At 43.6% G+C, this 18,667-nt stretch overlaps 1 protein-coding gene across 2 annotated transcripts in view; it reads left to right on the forward strand.

Annotated features, from left to right (window-relative positions):
- The window catches only part of LOC109883993 (arginine-glutamic acid dipeptide repeats protein-like), a 195,699-nt gene that overhangs the window by 115,467 nt on the left and 61,565 nt on the right, over positions 1 to 18,667 (forward strand). For both annotated transcript variants that reach the window (XM_031794801.1, XM_031794800.1), the window contains exon 2: positions 15,592 to 16,106. In XM_031794801.1, the coding sequence (XP_031650661.1) occupies positions 15,737 to 16,106 (370 nt within the window). In that variant the 5' untranslated portion in view covers positions 15,592 to 15,736. The remainder of the gene's footprint in view (positions 1 to 15,591; positions 16,107 to 18,667) is intronic.

Raw genomic sequence — 18,667 nt, forward strand, 5'->3', positions numbered from 1 at the left:
TGATTTGATTGTCAATAGACGGGAGGAGGAAATAGTAATGGTTTCTTTCTGCTCGTCTGTCACTGCTCTCAAGCAGCCATTTTGACATGATCGTTGAGTATTATTTTCGTTTTAAAATTATTTTATCTCTATGGTCTCTCTGATTGTGAGGGGATACGGTTTCATGTTTTGTTTTTACTACCAGCTGAAACCACGTAGTCGGTGTGGGTGTTGTGTACTGTAAAATATCTTGGTACTACCGAGCCTTATGAATGAGCTGTTAGGTTTGTTAGCCAACCAGCGACATTATGGTTGTCCTGACCTTGACCCACACACTAACCCTGAAACACCCTAACATAGAGAATACCAGAAGACTGTCGTCCAGTGCTATGTTGTTGTCATTGTACATTTAACTGTTAAAGATGACCACAGAAACAACAGTGGTGGTGGAAACAGGAAGTAAACCCCTTGACACTGTTATAGCAAAACCAAGAGGCCTCAACGTGTCTTTGTTGACACGCATACATACATACATACACACACACACACACGCACACGCACACGCGCACACGCACACGCACACACACACACACACACACACACACACACACACACACACACACACACACACACACACACACACACACACACAGTCAATACACACACACACACACACAGTCAATACACACACACTGTCAATACACACACACACACACACTGTCAATACACACACACACACACACTGTCAATACACACACACACACTGTCAATACACACACACACACACACTGTCAACACACACACACACACACACACACACACACACACACACTGTAAGATGCTCTGACAGCTGTAATAACGGCAGCTCAAAATTGACTAATAAAATAAATAATAAATAATAAATAAATAATTAATAATAATAATAATAATAATAATAATAATAAATAATATATCATATTGTAAAAATATACAAGTGTACAATCACATTCTTAGGAGGGTGGTGTCGAACAAGATAAAAGCAGCTATTTCCACACCAACACAATAGGTGTCCCGACCTCCCCCCATCCCCCCAGGGAGGGTGAAGGCTGGTCGGTTGTTGAGGGATTTATCCCGTTGTGCCTAGCGTTGATTAAAGGAACAATTGTAGATAATCCTACAAAATAAACTACTCTTTGTTGTTAGGGAGGGAGAGAAGGGGGAAGAGAGGTTGGGAGGGGGGGGGGGGGGTGGGGTGGGGGGGTAGCAGAGGATGAAGTAGTAAGCATACTGAACTGCAGATAAATCAACCGTAGTGTGGTTGAGAGACAGTGACATGTCTGAGAGCAAGCAATCATTTATTTCTGGCCAGTCATCATGTATGGTTCCACCATGTCTGTCTAGACCAGACAGACAGACAGGTTTAAACAGGTCTGTGTAATCATGTGGTTCTGATACTGTTTCATCGTTGGGAATCTAGAACACTGTCCTAATATAGTGTAGGACCTGACAATGCAGAGCAGCAGATAATTCAAGAATGTGTAAAGCTCTATAGATGACCCATAACAATGCATTAAGCGTGTGTAAAGCTCTATAGATGACCCATAACAATGCATTAAGCGTGTGTAAAGCTCTATAGATGACCCATAACAATACATTAAGCGTGTAAAGCTGTAAAGATGACCCATAACAATACATTAAGCGTGTGTAAAGCTCTATAGATGACCCATAACAATACATTAAGCGTGTAAAGCTGTAAAGATGACCCATAACAATACATTAAGCGTGTGTAAAGCTGTAAAGATGACCCATAACAATACATTAAGCGTGTGTAAAGCTCTATAGATGACCCATAACAATACATTAAGCGTGTAAAGCTGTAAAGATGGCCATAACAATACATTAAGCGTGTAAAGCTGTAAAGATGGCCATAACAATACATTAAGCGTGTGTAAAGCTCGATAGATGGCCATAACAATACATTAAGCGTGTGTAAAGCTCTATAGATGACCCATAACAATACATTAAGTGTGTGTAAAGCTATATAGGTGACCCATAACAATACATTAAGCGTGTGTAAAGCTCTATAGATGACCCATAACAATACATTAAGCGTGTGTAAAGCTCTATAGATGACCCATAACAATACATTAAGCGTGTGTAAAGCTCTATAGATGACCCATAACAATACATTAAGCGTGTGTAAAGCTCTATAGATGACCCATAACAATACATTAAGCGTGTAAAGCTCTATAGATGACCCATAACAATACATTAAGCGTGTAAAGCTGTAAAGATGACCCATAACAATACATTAAGCGTGTTTAAAGCTATATAGATGACCCATAACAATACATTAAGCGTGTGTAAAGCTCTATAGATGGCCATAACAATACATTAAGCGTGTGTAAAGCTCTATAGATGACCCATAACAATACATTAAGCGTGTGTAAAGCTCTATAGATGACCCATAACAATACATTAAGCGTGTTTAAAGCTCTATAGATGACCCATAACAATACACGTTGTACACATTTTAAACCAGACCAGATGAAAACACTCAGATGCTGAATTTCCACGGCATAAATGTAGATGCTAAGACAGGAACCAGGCTTGTATGAGCCGTGTGCAAGTAGCGAGGTTAGGGAGTCGATAATATTCACTACAGCAGGTATGTAGAGTGCATCTCTCTCCCCCACGTTGACCCCACACCACTTCCTCTAAATAGATGCACACCACCTTGAGGGCAGTCAGTCTCCCAAATCCTTCACTTGACAGTACAGAGCAGAACGATCATTCTATGGTGTCAATTGTGACATCATTGTTACCATCAGCAACAGCAGCCAGAGTGTAAACGCCTCTATTTCAGACACTCCCAACGGTGTCCCAAATAACATCTGCTCATAATGTGTATGCGACCAATACGATTTGACACACACACACACACACACACACGTATACACACCTCAGACAAGTGTCAGAATCAATGTTGCTCTTCCTGCTAATCTAAATGTCATTTGACTTTTATAATGTTCTGCTGATCATATTTTTTTAGCAAAAAACTAAAACTAATCAAGTTACTAAAACTAATTAAGTTACTAAAACTAAAACTAATTCCGTTTAGCAAAACTGATCAAGTTGGAGGTCCAGATTTATCTTCTGTAACTCAAACTCCATAGACATCAGTTAAAGATACATTTACGTTTTAGTAATTCTATTACTTTGGTTGCTCCATCCAGGAGCGGAGAGAGCAGCCTGGACTACAGCAGTAGAGGGGGGAGGAGAGAGCAGCCTGGACTACAGCAGTAGAGGGGGGAGGAGAGAGCAGCCTGGACTACAGCAGTAGAGGGGGGAGGAGAGTGCAGCCTGGACTACAGCAGTAGAGGGGGGAGGAGAGAGCAGCCTGGACTACAGCAGTAGAGGGGGGAGGAGAGAGCAGCCTGGACTACAGCAGTAGAGGGGGTAGGAGAGAGCAGCCTGGACTACAGCAGTAGAGGGGGTAGGAGAGAGCAGCCTGGACTACAGCAGTGGAGGGGGGAGGAGAGAGCAGCCTGGACTACAGCAGTAGAGGGGGGAGGAGAGAGCAGCCTGGACTACAGCAGTAGAGGGGGTAGGAGAGAGCAGCCTGGACTACAGCAGTAGAGGGGGTAGGAGAGAGCAGCCTGGACTACAGCAGTAGAGGGGGTAGGAGAGAGCAGCCTGGACTACAGCAGTGGAGGGGGGAGGAGAGAGCAGCCTGGACTACAGCAGTGGAGGGGGGAGGAGAGAGCAGCCTGGACTACAGCAGTGGAGGGGGGAGGAGAGAGCAGCCTGGACTACAGCAGTAGAGGGGGTAGGAGAGAGCAGCCTGGACTACAGCAGTGGAGGGGGGAGGAGAGAGCAGCCTGGACTACACCAGTGGAGGGGGGAGGAGAGAGCAGCCTGGACTACAGCAGTAGAGGGGGGAGGAGAGAGCAGCCTGGACTACAGCAGTGGAGGGGGGAGGAGAGAGCAGCCTGGACTACAGCAGTGGAGGGGAAGTGGTGTGTAAACTGATCCTCATCAGTTCTGCTGTGTGAAGCAGGAATGTTGTCTTTCCTCAAGCAGGGAGGGAGGAGGGGAGGGAGGGAGGGAGGGAGGGATGGAGGGAGGGAGGGATGGCCAATGACTGGCATCATAAATAAACTAAGAGCATGTTTTAGAAAGAACGGGTAGGCTCTAGTCTTCCACTGTGTAGGAGAGAGAAATTCTAACATAATGGTAGAAGGGCATACTGTTGACCTCCTAGTTGTTAAAAGCAGAGTGCAGACACTCCATTGAGCCCCCGTTCCCCTTTTAATTACTGTTTGATGCTGAAAATGCAAGAGAAGAGAGAGCAGAGGATGTTCTGACTATGAAACATCATTATTCAGTGCAGTGTTTGCTTAGATAAGATGTGTGTGGTGTAGAGGAGGGGGAAACCACACCGAGGAAGAGGCAGCCTGTCCGTTGGGGCCACAGGCAAGATGTCCTCTCAGCCTTTTAAACAGGGGACAGGGTGGGGTGTGATAGAGACAGGGACGATGGGGGGGGGGAGAGGGCGGCCATTTTGTTGCGTGACGGATAGGCAGCAGCAGTGTGCAGTGGGTAAGGAGCTACTGAAAGAAACACTGGTCAAGGAACATTACGCTTCAAACATTTAGTCTGTGACTGTGTGTCTAGCTGGTCCTCCCAGTACAGCAAATAGTCACTCAGTCTCTGCTGCCGCAAGGTGTGTGTGTGTGTGTGTGTGTGTGTGTGTGTGTGTGTGTGTGTACACACCATGAATGCAGCTCTGTGGTGAACTCTTTTTTATTTATTTTTTTACTCTGGTTTTACGAGGCTGCTGATGAATTGGCCCATGAGCTATTTTAGCTAGACTGAAGTCTTACCAGACTAACACTACACACACTCCTGGATTTCTGTCTCCATCTGAGTAGGACTGCTGATCTAGGATCAGGTCTATAAAATATGATATATATTCATGTGTCTTATCATATTCATTATGATCCGAAAAGGCAAAACTGGTCCTAGATCAGGGCTCAGCCCTGTTGTTGTGGCAGATGTGAATGATGATTTCCTATGCAGCTGGTGGAGGATATGATGTGACTTTGATGTGCACGCTTCAATGGGGCAGAAGTCTAGAGTTGTTGTGAGGCAGGATGGTCAGATAACCACCAAAACAATGACAGGAAACTGTCATGTGGAAAATGGTAAGTGTCTCGTTCCATCTTGTTCTTGATATCATGTTTTTGTTGTTGTTGAGGTGTTTGACTGATTGCAGACAGTGCAAGCCAAGAAATTGCGAAATGTATCATTCCGTTGCTAAGTACAGTTTTTGATTGTCAATAGATAAGCCTAGTGTAGGGTTCTGACTCTGTCTGCCTGGTGAGATGTCATCTGGTATATTGAGTCCAGTCAGGAAGTGACTAGGGATGTGTATAGAGCACTATATAGGGAATAGGGCTCTGGTCTAAAGTAGTGCACTATATAGGGCTCTGGTCTAAAGTAGTGCACTATATAGGGAATAGGGCTCTGGTCTAAAGTAGTGCACTATATAGGGCTCTGGTCTAAAGTAGTGCACTATATAGGGCTCTGGTCTAAAGTAGTGCACTATATAGGGCTCTGGTCTAAAGTAGTGCACTATATAGGGCTCTGGTCTAAAGTAGTGCACTATATAGGGCTCTGGTCTAAAGTAGTGCACTATATAGGGCTCTGGTCTAAAGTAGTGCACTATATAGGGAATAGGGCTCTGGTCTAAAGTAGTGCACTATATAGGGAATAGGGCTCTGGTCTAAAGTAGTGCACTATATAGGGAATAGGGCTCTGGTCTAAAGTAGTGCACTATATAGGGAATAGGGCTCTGGTCTAAAGTAGTGCACTATATAGGGAATAGGGCTCTGGTCTATAGTAGTGCACTATATAGGGAATAGGGCTCTGGTCTAAAGTAGTGCACTATATAGGGAATAGGGCTCTGGTCTAAAGTAGTGCACTATAGGGAATAGGGCTCTGGTCTAAAGTAGTGCACTATATAGGGAATAGGGCTCTGGTCTAAAGTAGTGCACTATATAGGGAATAGGGCTCTGGTCTAAAGTAGTACCACTATATAGGGAATAGGGTTCTGGTCTATAGTAGTGCACTATATAGGGAATAGGGCTCTGGTCTAAAGTAGTGCACTATATAGGGAATAGGGCTCTGGTCTAAAGTAGTGCACTAAATATTGAATAGGGCTCTGGTCTAAAGTAGTGCACTATATAGGGAATAGGGGGCCATTTAGGAAAGTTTCAACACCCTTAGTCTACTTCCTCTCTCCCGTCTGCTTCACGGCTCTCCGAGCAGCCCCACTCCTATTATCAAAAGACTACCCGCAAAGACTACCCGCAAAGACTACCCGTAAATCCTGAATTGTAATTTTTCCTTCCTGGCATATTTCTGTTTACACATGTACCTATTAGTTCTGATACCGGGGGAGGGGACGGTCCTTGAACTAGGAGGGAGGGGAACAAACGATTTAACTACCTTTTCTGAGAAAACAAGTCTCTTTTAAAAAATAATTTTTAAGACTGTGGATAGGGTGGTGGTTAGCTAGCGGCTGTACGAGTAGAGGTGTCCGTCTGCCAAACAAAAGCCTTTTCTAATTAAGGGTAATACCATCCTGTTTTTATCTAGGAGTGATAGAGGGGGGTGGGGGGGGGGGGGGGGGAGACCTGTGCCTCTGGCCCCAGCTGTTACAGTGGGTTACTTTTCAATAATGCAGAGCTTTGTTTCCTCCATCTCCACACACTGCCATCAGCTCCTGAATGGGGCTTGTTGATGAGGGCTGTGGGTGCCTACCACCAGATCAGCTAAATCATGTAGACGGAGGAGGAGGGGGGGGAGGGCTTTAGCTTGCTGATCCTAATGGCCTTGTTGTTGATATCTCTTATTTTAAAGATGTCCCCCCCGCGCCTTTTTTTGAAGATGTTGGTGTGGTGATTATGTGTTGTCCTTTTTGAATCCTCAGTGTTATTCAATCACACCATGATTATCTATATGTACTGGTTTGTTTCCTGTCTCAGTGTGTGGGGGGGGGGGACCCCTAGAGATACACTATCAACCTAATCTATTCAATTCTGTATTTGAAACATGGTGTTTTCGACTGATTCAAGTAGCTTTAGGGATTGAGGACGACAATGTTATGAATACGGTCTCTTTCACAGTTTGAATTGACTAAATCTACAGGTCTGTTATGAATACAGTCTCTTTCACAGTTTGAATTGACTAAATGTACAACAGGTCTGTTATGAATACAGTCTCTTTCACAGTTTGAATTGACTAAATCTACAGGTCTGTTATGAATACAGCCTCTGTTCTCGTTTTCCACATCTACCAGTTTAAATTGACTTGATGGATGCGATCGTTAGATAGGAAGAGGAAGATGTTTAAAAGAGAAGAACATCAGATATTATATTGTGAAAAGCTTCGCTCGGCCCTGTTAGTAGACTAGGCATACATCCTAAATCTGGTACCCTATTCCCTGTAGTAGACTAGTTATACATCCTAAATATGGTACCCTATTCCCCGTAGTAGACTAGGCATACATCCTAAATCTCGTACCCTATTCCCTACGGCAGTGGTCCCCAATTACATTCTGTCGGGATACCCCCCATTCTTTGGCGCGAATGGTCAGGTGGCCGGAACATAATTCTAAGTCATTTGTACAATGCAAATTTACTGCAAGTAACCTAAACAGATCTAGTATTTGACCAAAACATAATCATTTAAAGTAGAGGTGTGAATGTTTAAATAAAATTGAGATCCTTAACGTTAAGAAATTCCCGAACGATAAACAATTTTCCCCCCACACAAAATGTAGATCCCAGTGCAGTTATCACAAAACATATTATTTTCCTTGTTATAGCCCAACTAGACGATAGGCTATAAAGGCCTGGATATTATTTGTAAATATACTATAAAAAAATAAAAACGAAATTGCTCAGAGATCTTGGTGGCCCCAATAAAATCATCCCATGGGCCGAATTTGGACCGCGGGCTGCTTATTGGGGAGCCCCACCCTAAACAGTGCACTGCTTTTGAGTATGGATCCTGGTCCAATTGGTTCATTCATCCCCCTCCTCTCCCCTGTAACTATTCCACAGGTCGTTGCTGTAAATGAGAATGTGTTTCTCAGTCAACTTACCTGGTAAAATAAGAGTTTAATAAATTAAAAAAATGAAAATAAAAGTGAATACGATGCCATTGGGAACACAGTCGTATTTCAGTTGTTTTTGTCTCTGTACAGAAGCTGATGTTCTCTCTATATCTGATTAACAAACACACAAAGGCTGTGACACATCTGTCAACAACACCCAACAACCAACAGTCTTTTTTGTGTATAGGGGGCAATGGGGAGCTTCTGTTAATCCTGCCTTGATAAAAATGTAGGAGTTGTTGTCGTTGATGATGAAATCCCACGTGTTTCTGTGTAGATGTCTTGGTAATATTATCTTCTCTGGCGGGGTTTAAATTCTATGTTGTCATAATGTTTCTGTGTAGATGTCTTGGTAATAATATCTTCTCTGGGTCTTGATAGACACTTCAGCCACTCATAGGAGTTAGAATAGGAGGGGGGGGGGGGGGGGTTCTCTGGTGAAACTCAATTTAAAAAAGTAGAATCATGATGGCCCTGCCCGCTGCCACACGCCACCCATTCTCCAGGGGATGGGTCCCAAATAGTGCCCTTTTCTCTACTTAGTGTTCTACTTTTGAACAGGGCCCAATGGTGCCCTTTTCTCTAGTTAGTGCACTCCTTTTGAACAGGGACCAATGGTGCCCTTTTCTCTACTTAGTGCACTCCTTTTGAACAGGGCCCAATGGTGCCCTTTTCTCTAGTTAGTGCACTCCTTTTGAACAGGGCCCAATGGTGCCCTTTTCTCTACTTAGTGCACTCCTTTTGAACAGGGCTCATAGCGTTCTATCTACGAGACAGGGTGCAATTTGACACACAGGGACAGGAAGTCACTCCAACAGGGGGCGCCCAGCCTGCGACTTAAGTTGCTCACGAAAGCACGCCCCTCACGAAGAGGGAATCGTGTGTAGAAGAAGCATTTTAAACACAACCTCGACGTGTTTTTCCATGTTCATGTTGTAGGCTACTGTCTCTTGTACTTTTGGGGAGAGAGGTTTTCCTCCACCACAGTAGCTAGCTAGACTGTAGTTATTAGCCTGCTGTGTATTAAATGTGTATGTTATGTTTGAATGCCTCTCGCTATCATTGCCACAGTACAGCCCGTTACCTTCAGTACTATCCCCAAATGGAGGCTAAAAATAGGTCTTTGCTCTTGACTTGCTGAGGGAAAAGGTTGCGGCTCATCAGCCAATGGAATAGGTGTGTGTGTGTGCCTGCCTGTCCTACACTCTGCCTCCTGTGCTACTGCTGCTGTTCTCAGGGTTGGCTATCACATCAGATTAGGTTAAGCTAAGAGTAATGTATTAAAGCTAACACAAACAGCTAATCCCAATATGATGCTTAATGCTCCACGAAGTACCTTCCAGGGGGTCTGGGTCCCCCCCCCCCTGTTCAGATTAGACTATCACTGTATCAGCCTCGTTGGTAACAGGGCTGTAGTCACAGTATCAGCCTCGTTGGTAACAGGGCTGTAGTCACAGTATCAGCCTCGTTGGTAACAGGGCTGTAGTCACAGTATCAGCCTCGTTGGTAACAGGGCTGTAGTCACAGTATCAGCCTCGTTGGTAACAGGGCTGTAGTCACAGTATCAGCCTCGTTGGTAACAGGGCTGTAGTCACAGTATCAGCCTCGTTGGTAACAGGGCTGTAGTCACAGTATCAGCCTCGTTGGTAACAGGGCTGTAGTCACAGTATCAGCCTCGTTGGTAACAGGGCTGTAGTCACAGTATCAGCCTCGTCGTTAACAGGGCTGTAGTCACAGTATCAGCCTCGTCGGTAACAGGGCTTGTAGTCACAGTATCAGCCTCGTCGGTAACAGGGCTGTAGTCACAGTATCAGCCTCGTCGGTAACAGGGCTGTAGTCACAGTATCAGCCTCGTCGGTAACAGGGCTGTAGTCACAGTATCAGCCTCGTCGGTAACAGGGCTGTAGTCACAGTATCAGCCTCTTCGGTAACAGGGCTGTAGTCACAGTATCAGCCTCGTCGGTAACAGGGCTGTAGTCACAGTGCTTAAAGAGCCACAGGTGCTTAAAGGGGGTGCTTAAAGAGCCACAGCATGGTGGTTACCAGGGATGCCACATAAACGGCACCCTATTTCATAGTGCACTACTTTAGACCAGAGGGCTCTGGTCTAAAGTAGTGCACTATATAGGGAATAGGGTGCCGTTTGTGACACAAACCAGTACACAGAATTGAATTGAAACAAGTTGTAGTTGATTGAAGCCCTGATCTGCTGCCTGTGTGGCTGGCTGGCTGTGAGTTTGCTAGGTTAGCCTGTTGACTCCATCTCAATAATGTAAATGGTGAAGTAGGGAGCAAGACCCTGAAGATGCTTCTCTCTTCCCTCCTCTTTCTCTGTCCTTTCCTCTGTCGTCTTCTATTTCACTCCTCTTCCACCTTCTTTTTCCGAGGATCCTGGGGATTTGATGTGGAACTGCTTCAGCCTCACCTGCCCCTTCACAGCCTCATCTGCTCCTTCACATCCTCATCTGCTCCTTCACAGCCTCACCTGCCCCTTCACAGCCTCACCTGCCCCTTCACAGCCTCACCTGCCCCTTCACATCCTCACCTGCCCCTTCACATCCTCACCTGCCCCTTCACATCCTCACCTGCCCCTTCACATCCTCACCTGCCCCTTCACATCCTCACCTGCCCCTTCACAGCCTCTCACCTGCCCCTTCACAGCCTCTCACCTGCCCCTTCAAAGGCTGATATCGGCTGATAATATCGGTCAACCGATAAATCTGTCGGGCTCTAATAAATATAGACTTAAATGCTAGTCATGTTTGACAAATATAATAAAGATTAACATCTAAACTTCTGAAGACTTCTGTTGACATACCCGAGTCGTTGTTCGTTCCGATTAAATGGTAACAAGACCGGAGATTGAAGTACCGTGCCTCTAGCACACCACACGTCACCCACCTTGAATCTGAGCGGAGGTGGTCAGCACTCTGAAACAATTTAACCGTATACTTAATAGTTTAAAAGCAGCCTAGCCAAAATACGAACATAAAACCTGAAGGAATAACTTTATAAACACTTAATATCAATGTTCCTAGTCGTCATAGTAACCCATGCTAGTTGATGATAATCCTAGTCGTCATAGTAACCCATGCTAGTTGATGATAATCCTAGTCGTCATAGTAACCCATGCTAGTTGATGATAATCCTAGTCGTCATAGTAACCCATGCTAGTTGCTGATCATCCTAGTCGTCATAGTAACCCATGCTAGTTGATGATAATCCTAGTCGTCATAGTAACCCATGCTAGTTGATGATAAATCCTAGTCGTCATAGTAACCCATGCTAGTTGATGATAATCCTAGTCGTCATAGTAACCCATGCTAGTTGATGATAATCCTAGTCGTCGTCATAACCCATGCTAGTTGATGATAAATCCTAGTCGTCATAGTAACCCATGCTAGTTGATGATAATCCTAGTCGTCATAGTAACCCATGCTAGTTGATGATAATCCTAGTCATCATAGTAACCCATGCTAGTTGATGATAATCCTAGTCGTCGTCATAACCCATGCTAGTTGATGATAATCCTAGTCGTCATAGTAACCCATGCTAGTTGATGATAATCCTAGTCGTCGTCATAACCCATGCTAGTTGATGATAAATCCTAGTCGTCATAGTAACCCATGCTAGTTGATGATAATCCTAGTCGTCATAGTAACCCATGCTAGTTGATGATAATCCTAGTCGTCATAGTAACCCATGCTAGTTGATGCGTTTTTAGATCTCCCCTCTTCATTTCAAACTAATATTTTTTATCTCCTTCACATGAAACCACTCACACAAGAAAGGTGTTTTCCTGCGAATTGTATTTTGGGATGTTTACGCGTAGCCAATGGCCACGTGCGCGTTGTTGAGCTTATAATATGAAGAAATAAAACATTATCATTTTAAGCTAAACAGTCTGATCTGTTGCATCAGCTTCATTGCTTTAAAAAAATAACATCTGTGCTGTGGTTGTATGAATTTTTGATCTGTCTTCCCAGAGCTGTCCCAAAGTCTGTTTGGAACCGTAGATGCGACATCCTTAATATAATAAGTACATTTACATATTTGGTTATAATTGTAATGTTGCAATATATTATAGGCTACCAAGGGTGGCCAATCATCCTCCAGGAGAGTCTTAAAGGGGCAGTGTTGTATTTTGAGACTGGCTTGAATATGCAAAGAAGCCAATAGGCAGTTCACCTTACATTTTTGTTTGATTCTCCATGGTGTATGTTGGAAGCTTTTGGACAAGTTCATCAATCTGTCCTACTTGTCCAAAGCACAAGTTGCTAAAAACATTTGTCATGCCCTGAGCTAGCTAGCTAGGCTAATTGAGGCTACATACTCTTCCTCCCTGTCCTGCAGTTACACATAACAACAACTCCATTCAGATGATGAAGTATCCACCTACCTGTTGGCTCTTGGTCGCTGTGGCATATCCTTCTCATTTATCTTTTACTTCCATTTAACTTACATCTGCCTTTGATTAGATAGTCTTCTAATTTGCTTTGCCAAACACGGAGGGCTCTATGGCTGTGGTGCCGCGTTGATGACTTGTGATTGGCCGACAACAACGACGAACTTACACTCGCCACTTTGCGTAGGCTATTCTCGCTGAGCAGTGGCGACAATCTGTTTACGTTTTTATCCGTTTTATTAACTCTCATCGCCGTTGTAATCTACTGTGGAGCTAAAACGTATCGGTTTATCGACACCCACCACTTACCATCGTACAAAACTAGTTCCCAGATGCAACTCTCAAAAGGATAGTTTGAAGTAGAATTTTGATTACAACGGCTTTACAACCCGGCATAAGGCATAGCCTAATGTTTGTTTTTAATTTTTCGAAATATGTATTCATTCAAGTTCACAGTGCTATAACTGTGGTGCCGCGTTGATGACATGCTACATTATTACAGTTCATTATCATAGTAGAACATGCTACATTATCACAGTTCATTATTATAGAACAATATGCTACATTATCACAGTTCATTATTATAATACAACATGCTACATTATCACAGTTCATTATTATTGAACAATATGCTACATTATCACAGTTCATTATTATAATACAACATGCTACATTATCACAGTTCATTATTATTGAACAATATGCTACATTATCACAGTTCATTATTATAATACACCATGCTACATTATCACAGTTCATTATTATAATACAACATGCTACATTATTACAGTTCATTATTATAATACAACATGCTACATTATCACAGTTCATTATTATAATACAACATGCTACATTATCACAGTTCATTATTATAATACAACATGCTACATTATTACAGTTCACTATTATAATACAACATGCTACATTGTCACAGTTCATTATTATAATACAACATGCTACATTATTACAGTTCACTATTATAATACAACATGCTACATTATCACAGTTCATTATTATAATACAACATGCTACATTATTACAGTTCACTATTATAATACAACATGCTACATTATCACAGTTCATTATTATAATACAACATGCTACATTATCACAGTTCATTATTATAATACAACATGCTACATTATCACAGTTCATTATTATAATACAACATGCTACATTGTCACAGTTAATGTTTCTCTGAATATTTATTTTCACTCTGGTTTAATTTTGTTTGTCATTTTATGAGATCACTTATTAAGACAACGAATGGAGAAAAGGGCTCTTGTTTCACTGTGTAACCTAAACTTATATTTACTAATGTTTAAATCATCATTGTTGTCAGATGAAGGGTGTTATTTCACTGATCTGATTAGCGTAGCCAACTCATTTAGCCCCGGGGGCAGCTTTTGGTTTTCAACGAGGTCTGGAGGGCCGCAGTGAAAATGTCCTCGCTGTCAAAATGCGGGCGGGATTGTACTCCCTCGCGTGTACGTTTTGATTCCCCTGGTCAACATGGTGTTTCTGTGGTTATAGAGTCTATAGCAGCTACTCTGTGGTGTGTTTCCCAGAGCAGAGCTGGGATTAGGTCCAGAGCTGCAGTATCAAAGCTCAGGTCACTCACACCTTCAGGACAGACCTGTCTATATGGACACCCACAAGGGTGAGAGATGGATGTTGGCTGACCGGTGTGTGTGTGTGTGTGTGTCTGTATATACAGTGATAGTTTGTTTGGCCTGCGTGTCTCCGCAGCTCAGCGGTCGTCGTGGTAACTCATCATTAGGTCATTAATAGAAGCCGTGGCGACGGCTGGGTGTAATCGTCTCCCTCCCTCCATCTCTGGCCATGGTATTTACCATTGCTTCACTGATTGCCAGGTCTGTTCCCTCAAGGGGCTGTTATAGATATTTCTAGTTAGTTTTTAGTGGGGGAAAAAGCAAATGATTGGCCAATGAGAACTACCTCTTTAGTCATACTGTATAGGGCAGTGTGTGTGTGTGTGGATACATAGCTAAGTAAATAGACTGCAGGCAGGGCGGAAAGCCATTTTGAGCCAGTCTCCACACCAGGTATTTGTAATCATTTTAAAATATTTTATTTGTGCGTGATTGAGCTAGCCTGTTGTAATGGGGGAAAAATGGAACAGTCCAAAATGTATAAACCCTGACCTACCTGGCACTACAGGCAGTATTTAAAAGATGTCAAATAGTATTTGAACCCCATGGTTTGCTCAGCAGTCCAGCAATCAATCAATCAATCATTCAATCAATCAAATATATTTATGAAGCCCTTTTTACATCAGCCGATGTCACAAAGTGCTGTACAGAAACCCAGCCTAAAACCCCCAACAGCAAGCAATGCAGATGTAGAAGCACAGTGGCTCGGAAAAACTCCCTAGAAAGGCCAGAACCTAGGAAGAAACCTAGAGAGGAACCAGGCTCTGAGGGGTGGCCAGTCTTCTGGCCGTGCCGGGTTGAGATTGGCAGAGGCCTCAACACTGTGGGCCCTCGTCAAAAGTAGTGCACTATATAGATTATAAGGTGCCATTTGGGACAGAATTAAGTGCCTTGTGGCGTCGTCGGGCTGGTGGACATTTTTCCCCTCTCAAAATTACCTTTTACTCACTAAGTGTGATTACAGTACATTATGTTTATATCCCCAGATAATTTGAACTATTAAAGGTATTTGTTTGATACCTCAATTATATAGGTGTTGAGGTAGTTTATATTTTTATTTATTTTACCTTTATTTAACTAGGCAAGTCAGTTAAGAACAGATTCTTATTTTCAATGACGGCCTAGGAACAGTGGGTTAACTGCCTGTTCAGGGGCAGAACGACAGATTTGTACCTTGTCAGCTCGGGGGTTTGAACTTGCAACCTTCCGGTTACTAGTCCAACGCTCTAACCACTAGGCTACCCTGCTATTGAGGTATTATTTGGGGAATGTCCACTCACTATTTTGCAGCTCCTGACCAGAAATGTAAACGTAAGGTTTTGAATGATTATCCAGTCATTAATGTCTCTTTCTCTGTCTTTTATCCACAGCTTTTCCTGAAACACTGGGGTTGTTGGTGTGGCTGAATTTTCCCTGGATTTGATTGGTCAATTCAGAAGACTGAAGCCCAGGCTGACAGTCTACCTTTCACGGAGGCCCAGCCGTGAGAGGACTGAGGAAGGCACGTGGCGAATCATGACCGCGGACAAAGACAAGCCAGACAGGGAGAAGGACAGGGACAGAGACCGAGACAGGGAGAGGGACAGAGAGAGGGACAGAGACCGGGACAAGAGGGACAAAGCATCCAGGGAGAGCGAGAGCTCACGACCACGCCGTAGCTGCACGCTGGAGGGCGGAGCTAAGAACTACGCGGAGAGCGAGGACGAGGATAACGAGAACAGGGGAGGGGCCGGGGCAGTAGGTGGGGTCAACATGGGGATGGGGGAGGAGTCAGGGAAGAAGGGAAAGAAGAAGATGATCAAGAAGAAGTCGAGGTATGAACGGATGGAGAACGGAGAGATCACTTCCTTCATTACTGAAGACGATGTTGTTTACAGACCTGGCGGTAAGTTCAATTCATTGCTAAGTCAGTAAGGCTCTTCATCTCTTTGGCAACAAATATCATAATATAGTGTTTGCTTTTCTCCGATGTGATTCTCCTGAAAGACGCTTCAGTCCAAGAGATGCAGGCTAGGCCTGTAGAGAAATATATATATTTTCTGTCAACAGCTAATTCAAAGTTGATTGCTTTAACTAGCCTAATTCAGTGGCATATTTTTTTGATAACTGAGTCAAATTAATGAAATCTGGTCACATTTCACAGAAAAGAAAAGAAGCAGAGTTTAGTCTGACGTTATAGTATGGGGTTTAGTCTGGCGTTATAGTGTGGGGTTTAGTCTGACGTTATAGTGTGGGGTTTAGTCTGGCGTTATAGTGTGGGGTTTAGTCTGGCGTTATAGTATGGGGTTTAGTCTGGCGTTATAGTATGGGTTTTAGTCTGGCGTTATAGTATGGGGTTTAGTCTGGCGTTATAGTGTGGGGTTTAGTCTGGCGTTATAGTATGGGGTTTAGTCTGGCGTTATAGTATGGGGTTTAGTCTGACGTTATAGTGTGGGGTTTAGTCTGGCGTTATAGTATAGGCCTGAATTATGTTTTTTTCTTTTAAAAGACAGCCTCTTGATGTCTTTGTTTTTCAGATGCTAAGACCTCTCTAGGGTTTGGGCCTAGCCCTCTCTAGGGTTTGGGTCTAGCCCTCTCTAGGGTTTGGGTCTAGCCCTCTCTAGGGTTTGGGTCTAGCCCTCTCTAGGGTTTGGGGCTAGCCCTCTCTAGGGTTTGGGTCTAGCCCTCTCTAGGGTTTGGGGCTAGCCCTCTCTAGGGTTTGGGGCTAGCCCTCTCTAGGGTTTGGGGCTAGCCCTCTCTAGGGTTTGGGGCTAGCCCTCTCTAGGGTTTGGGGCTAGCCCTCTCTAGGGTTTGGGGCTAGCCCTCTCTAGGGTTTGGGGCTAGCCCTCTCTAGGGTTTGGGGCTAGCCCTCTCTAGGGTTTGGGGCTAGCCCTCTCTAGGGTTTGGGGCTAGCCCTCTCTAGGGTTTGGGGCTAGCCCTCTCTAGGGTTTGGGGCTAGCCCTCTCTAGGGTTTGGGGCTAGCCCTCTCTTGGGTTTGGGGCTAGCCCTCTCTAGGGTTTGGGGCTAGCCCTCTCTTGGGTTTGGGGCTAGCCCTCTCTAGGGTTTGGGGCTAGCCCTCTCCAGGGTTTGGCTGGGATGTTGGTACAAATCAATGTTTAGTTTAGTTTGCTTTGTGAAGTCCTGCTCTAGTTGTTCAGTCTAAACTTCACAGTTGAATAAACAGTTTACAGCACTCTATTTTGGTCCTATTAGCTTGTAGGCCTATTTGGTTTTTGGTCTTAAAAAATAATCTGGTTTTCACTAGAACCAGAATAGCGCTTTAGACTAAACAATAGGCCAAAAGGATTTACCGGTAGGCTCAGTTTGTGAAGTATCTGGGCTCAATTGTCTTTCATGTTAAGTAATTAAACGAAAATGAATTATGCATAAGTTAATTAATAATATAATGTGATAACGATACAGGCCTGGTTATGGCATGAAGCGTTTCATATTGAAGTAGATGGTTCTGAGGTATGGTTTCTTTATCCAGGCTGTATCACATCCGGACGTACCCGTGGGGTAGGCCGTCATTGTAAATACGAATTTGTTCTTATTTGAGGTAAATGATCTGTATTAGTGTAGAGAATGAGTGGTTCTGAGGTAAATGATCTGTATTAGTGTAGAGAATGAGTGGTTCTGAGGTAAATGATCTGTATTGGTGTAGAGAATGAGTGGTTCTGAGGTAAATGAGCTGTAATAGTGTAGAGAATGAGTGGTTCTGAGGTAAATGATCTGTATTGGTGTAGAGAATGAGTGGTTCTGAGGTAAATGATCTGTATTGGTGTAGAGAATGAGTGGTTCTGAGGTAAATGATCTGTATTGGTGTAGAGAATGAGTGGTTCTGAAGTAAATGATCTGTATTAGTGTAGAGAATGAGTGGTTCTTATCTATTACTTAGTGTGGAGGGAGAATAAAAGGAGAGACAGATTGCATCCCAAATTGCACCCTATTCCCTATATAGTGTACTACTACAGAACCATATGGGCCTTGGTCAAAAGTAATGTTTAGGGAATAGGGTGAAATTTGATACACAGCCATAACCTTTTCCCCGACTGTAAACACGGCCTCTTCTTCACCCGCTGTTTTTATAAATTGCTTGAAAAGCAGACTGAGGGGAGAGTGTGTCATCATCCCGCTCTGTTTATACTGACGGGAGGGAGGAGAAAAAAGGTCAAGTAGCTAACATTGTGCTGCGCTGTGGTCGCTGCAATGTTTAGTTATTTAATACGAACACAGAACATTTCTACAGCCAAGATGTTCCTCCTCCAGTACCCTCCCCTGTAACTGGCCACTATTTCAAATTAATTGTATTAATTCAAATGTATGTTTTGGCGCGCTGTTCCAAATCTCTGTATTACAACAATATTTTTTGTTTTTATCAGCATTTATGTCCGCTTGTTGTTCTCATATTGTCTTTTTGGTCTTTTCTGCTGTGACTGTGTGACAGACACCAAGCCCCCTCCCTCA

This window comes from Oncorhynchus kisutch, linkage group LG17 (assembly GCF_002021735.2).
Source record: "Oncorhynchus kisutch isolate 150728-3 linkage group LG17, Okis_V2, whole genome shotgun sequence".
Taxonomy (NCBI): Eukaryota; Metazoa; Chordata; class Actinopteri; order Salmoniformes; family Salmonidae; genus Oncorhynchus; species Oncorhynchus kisutch.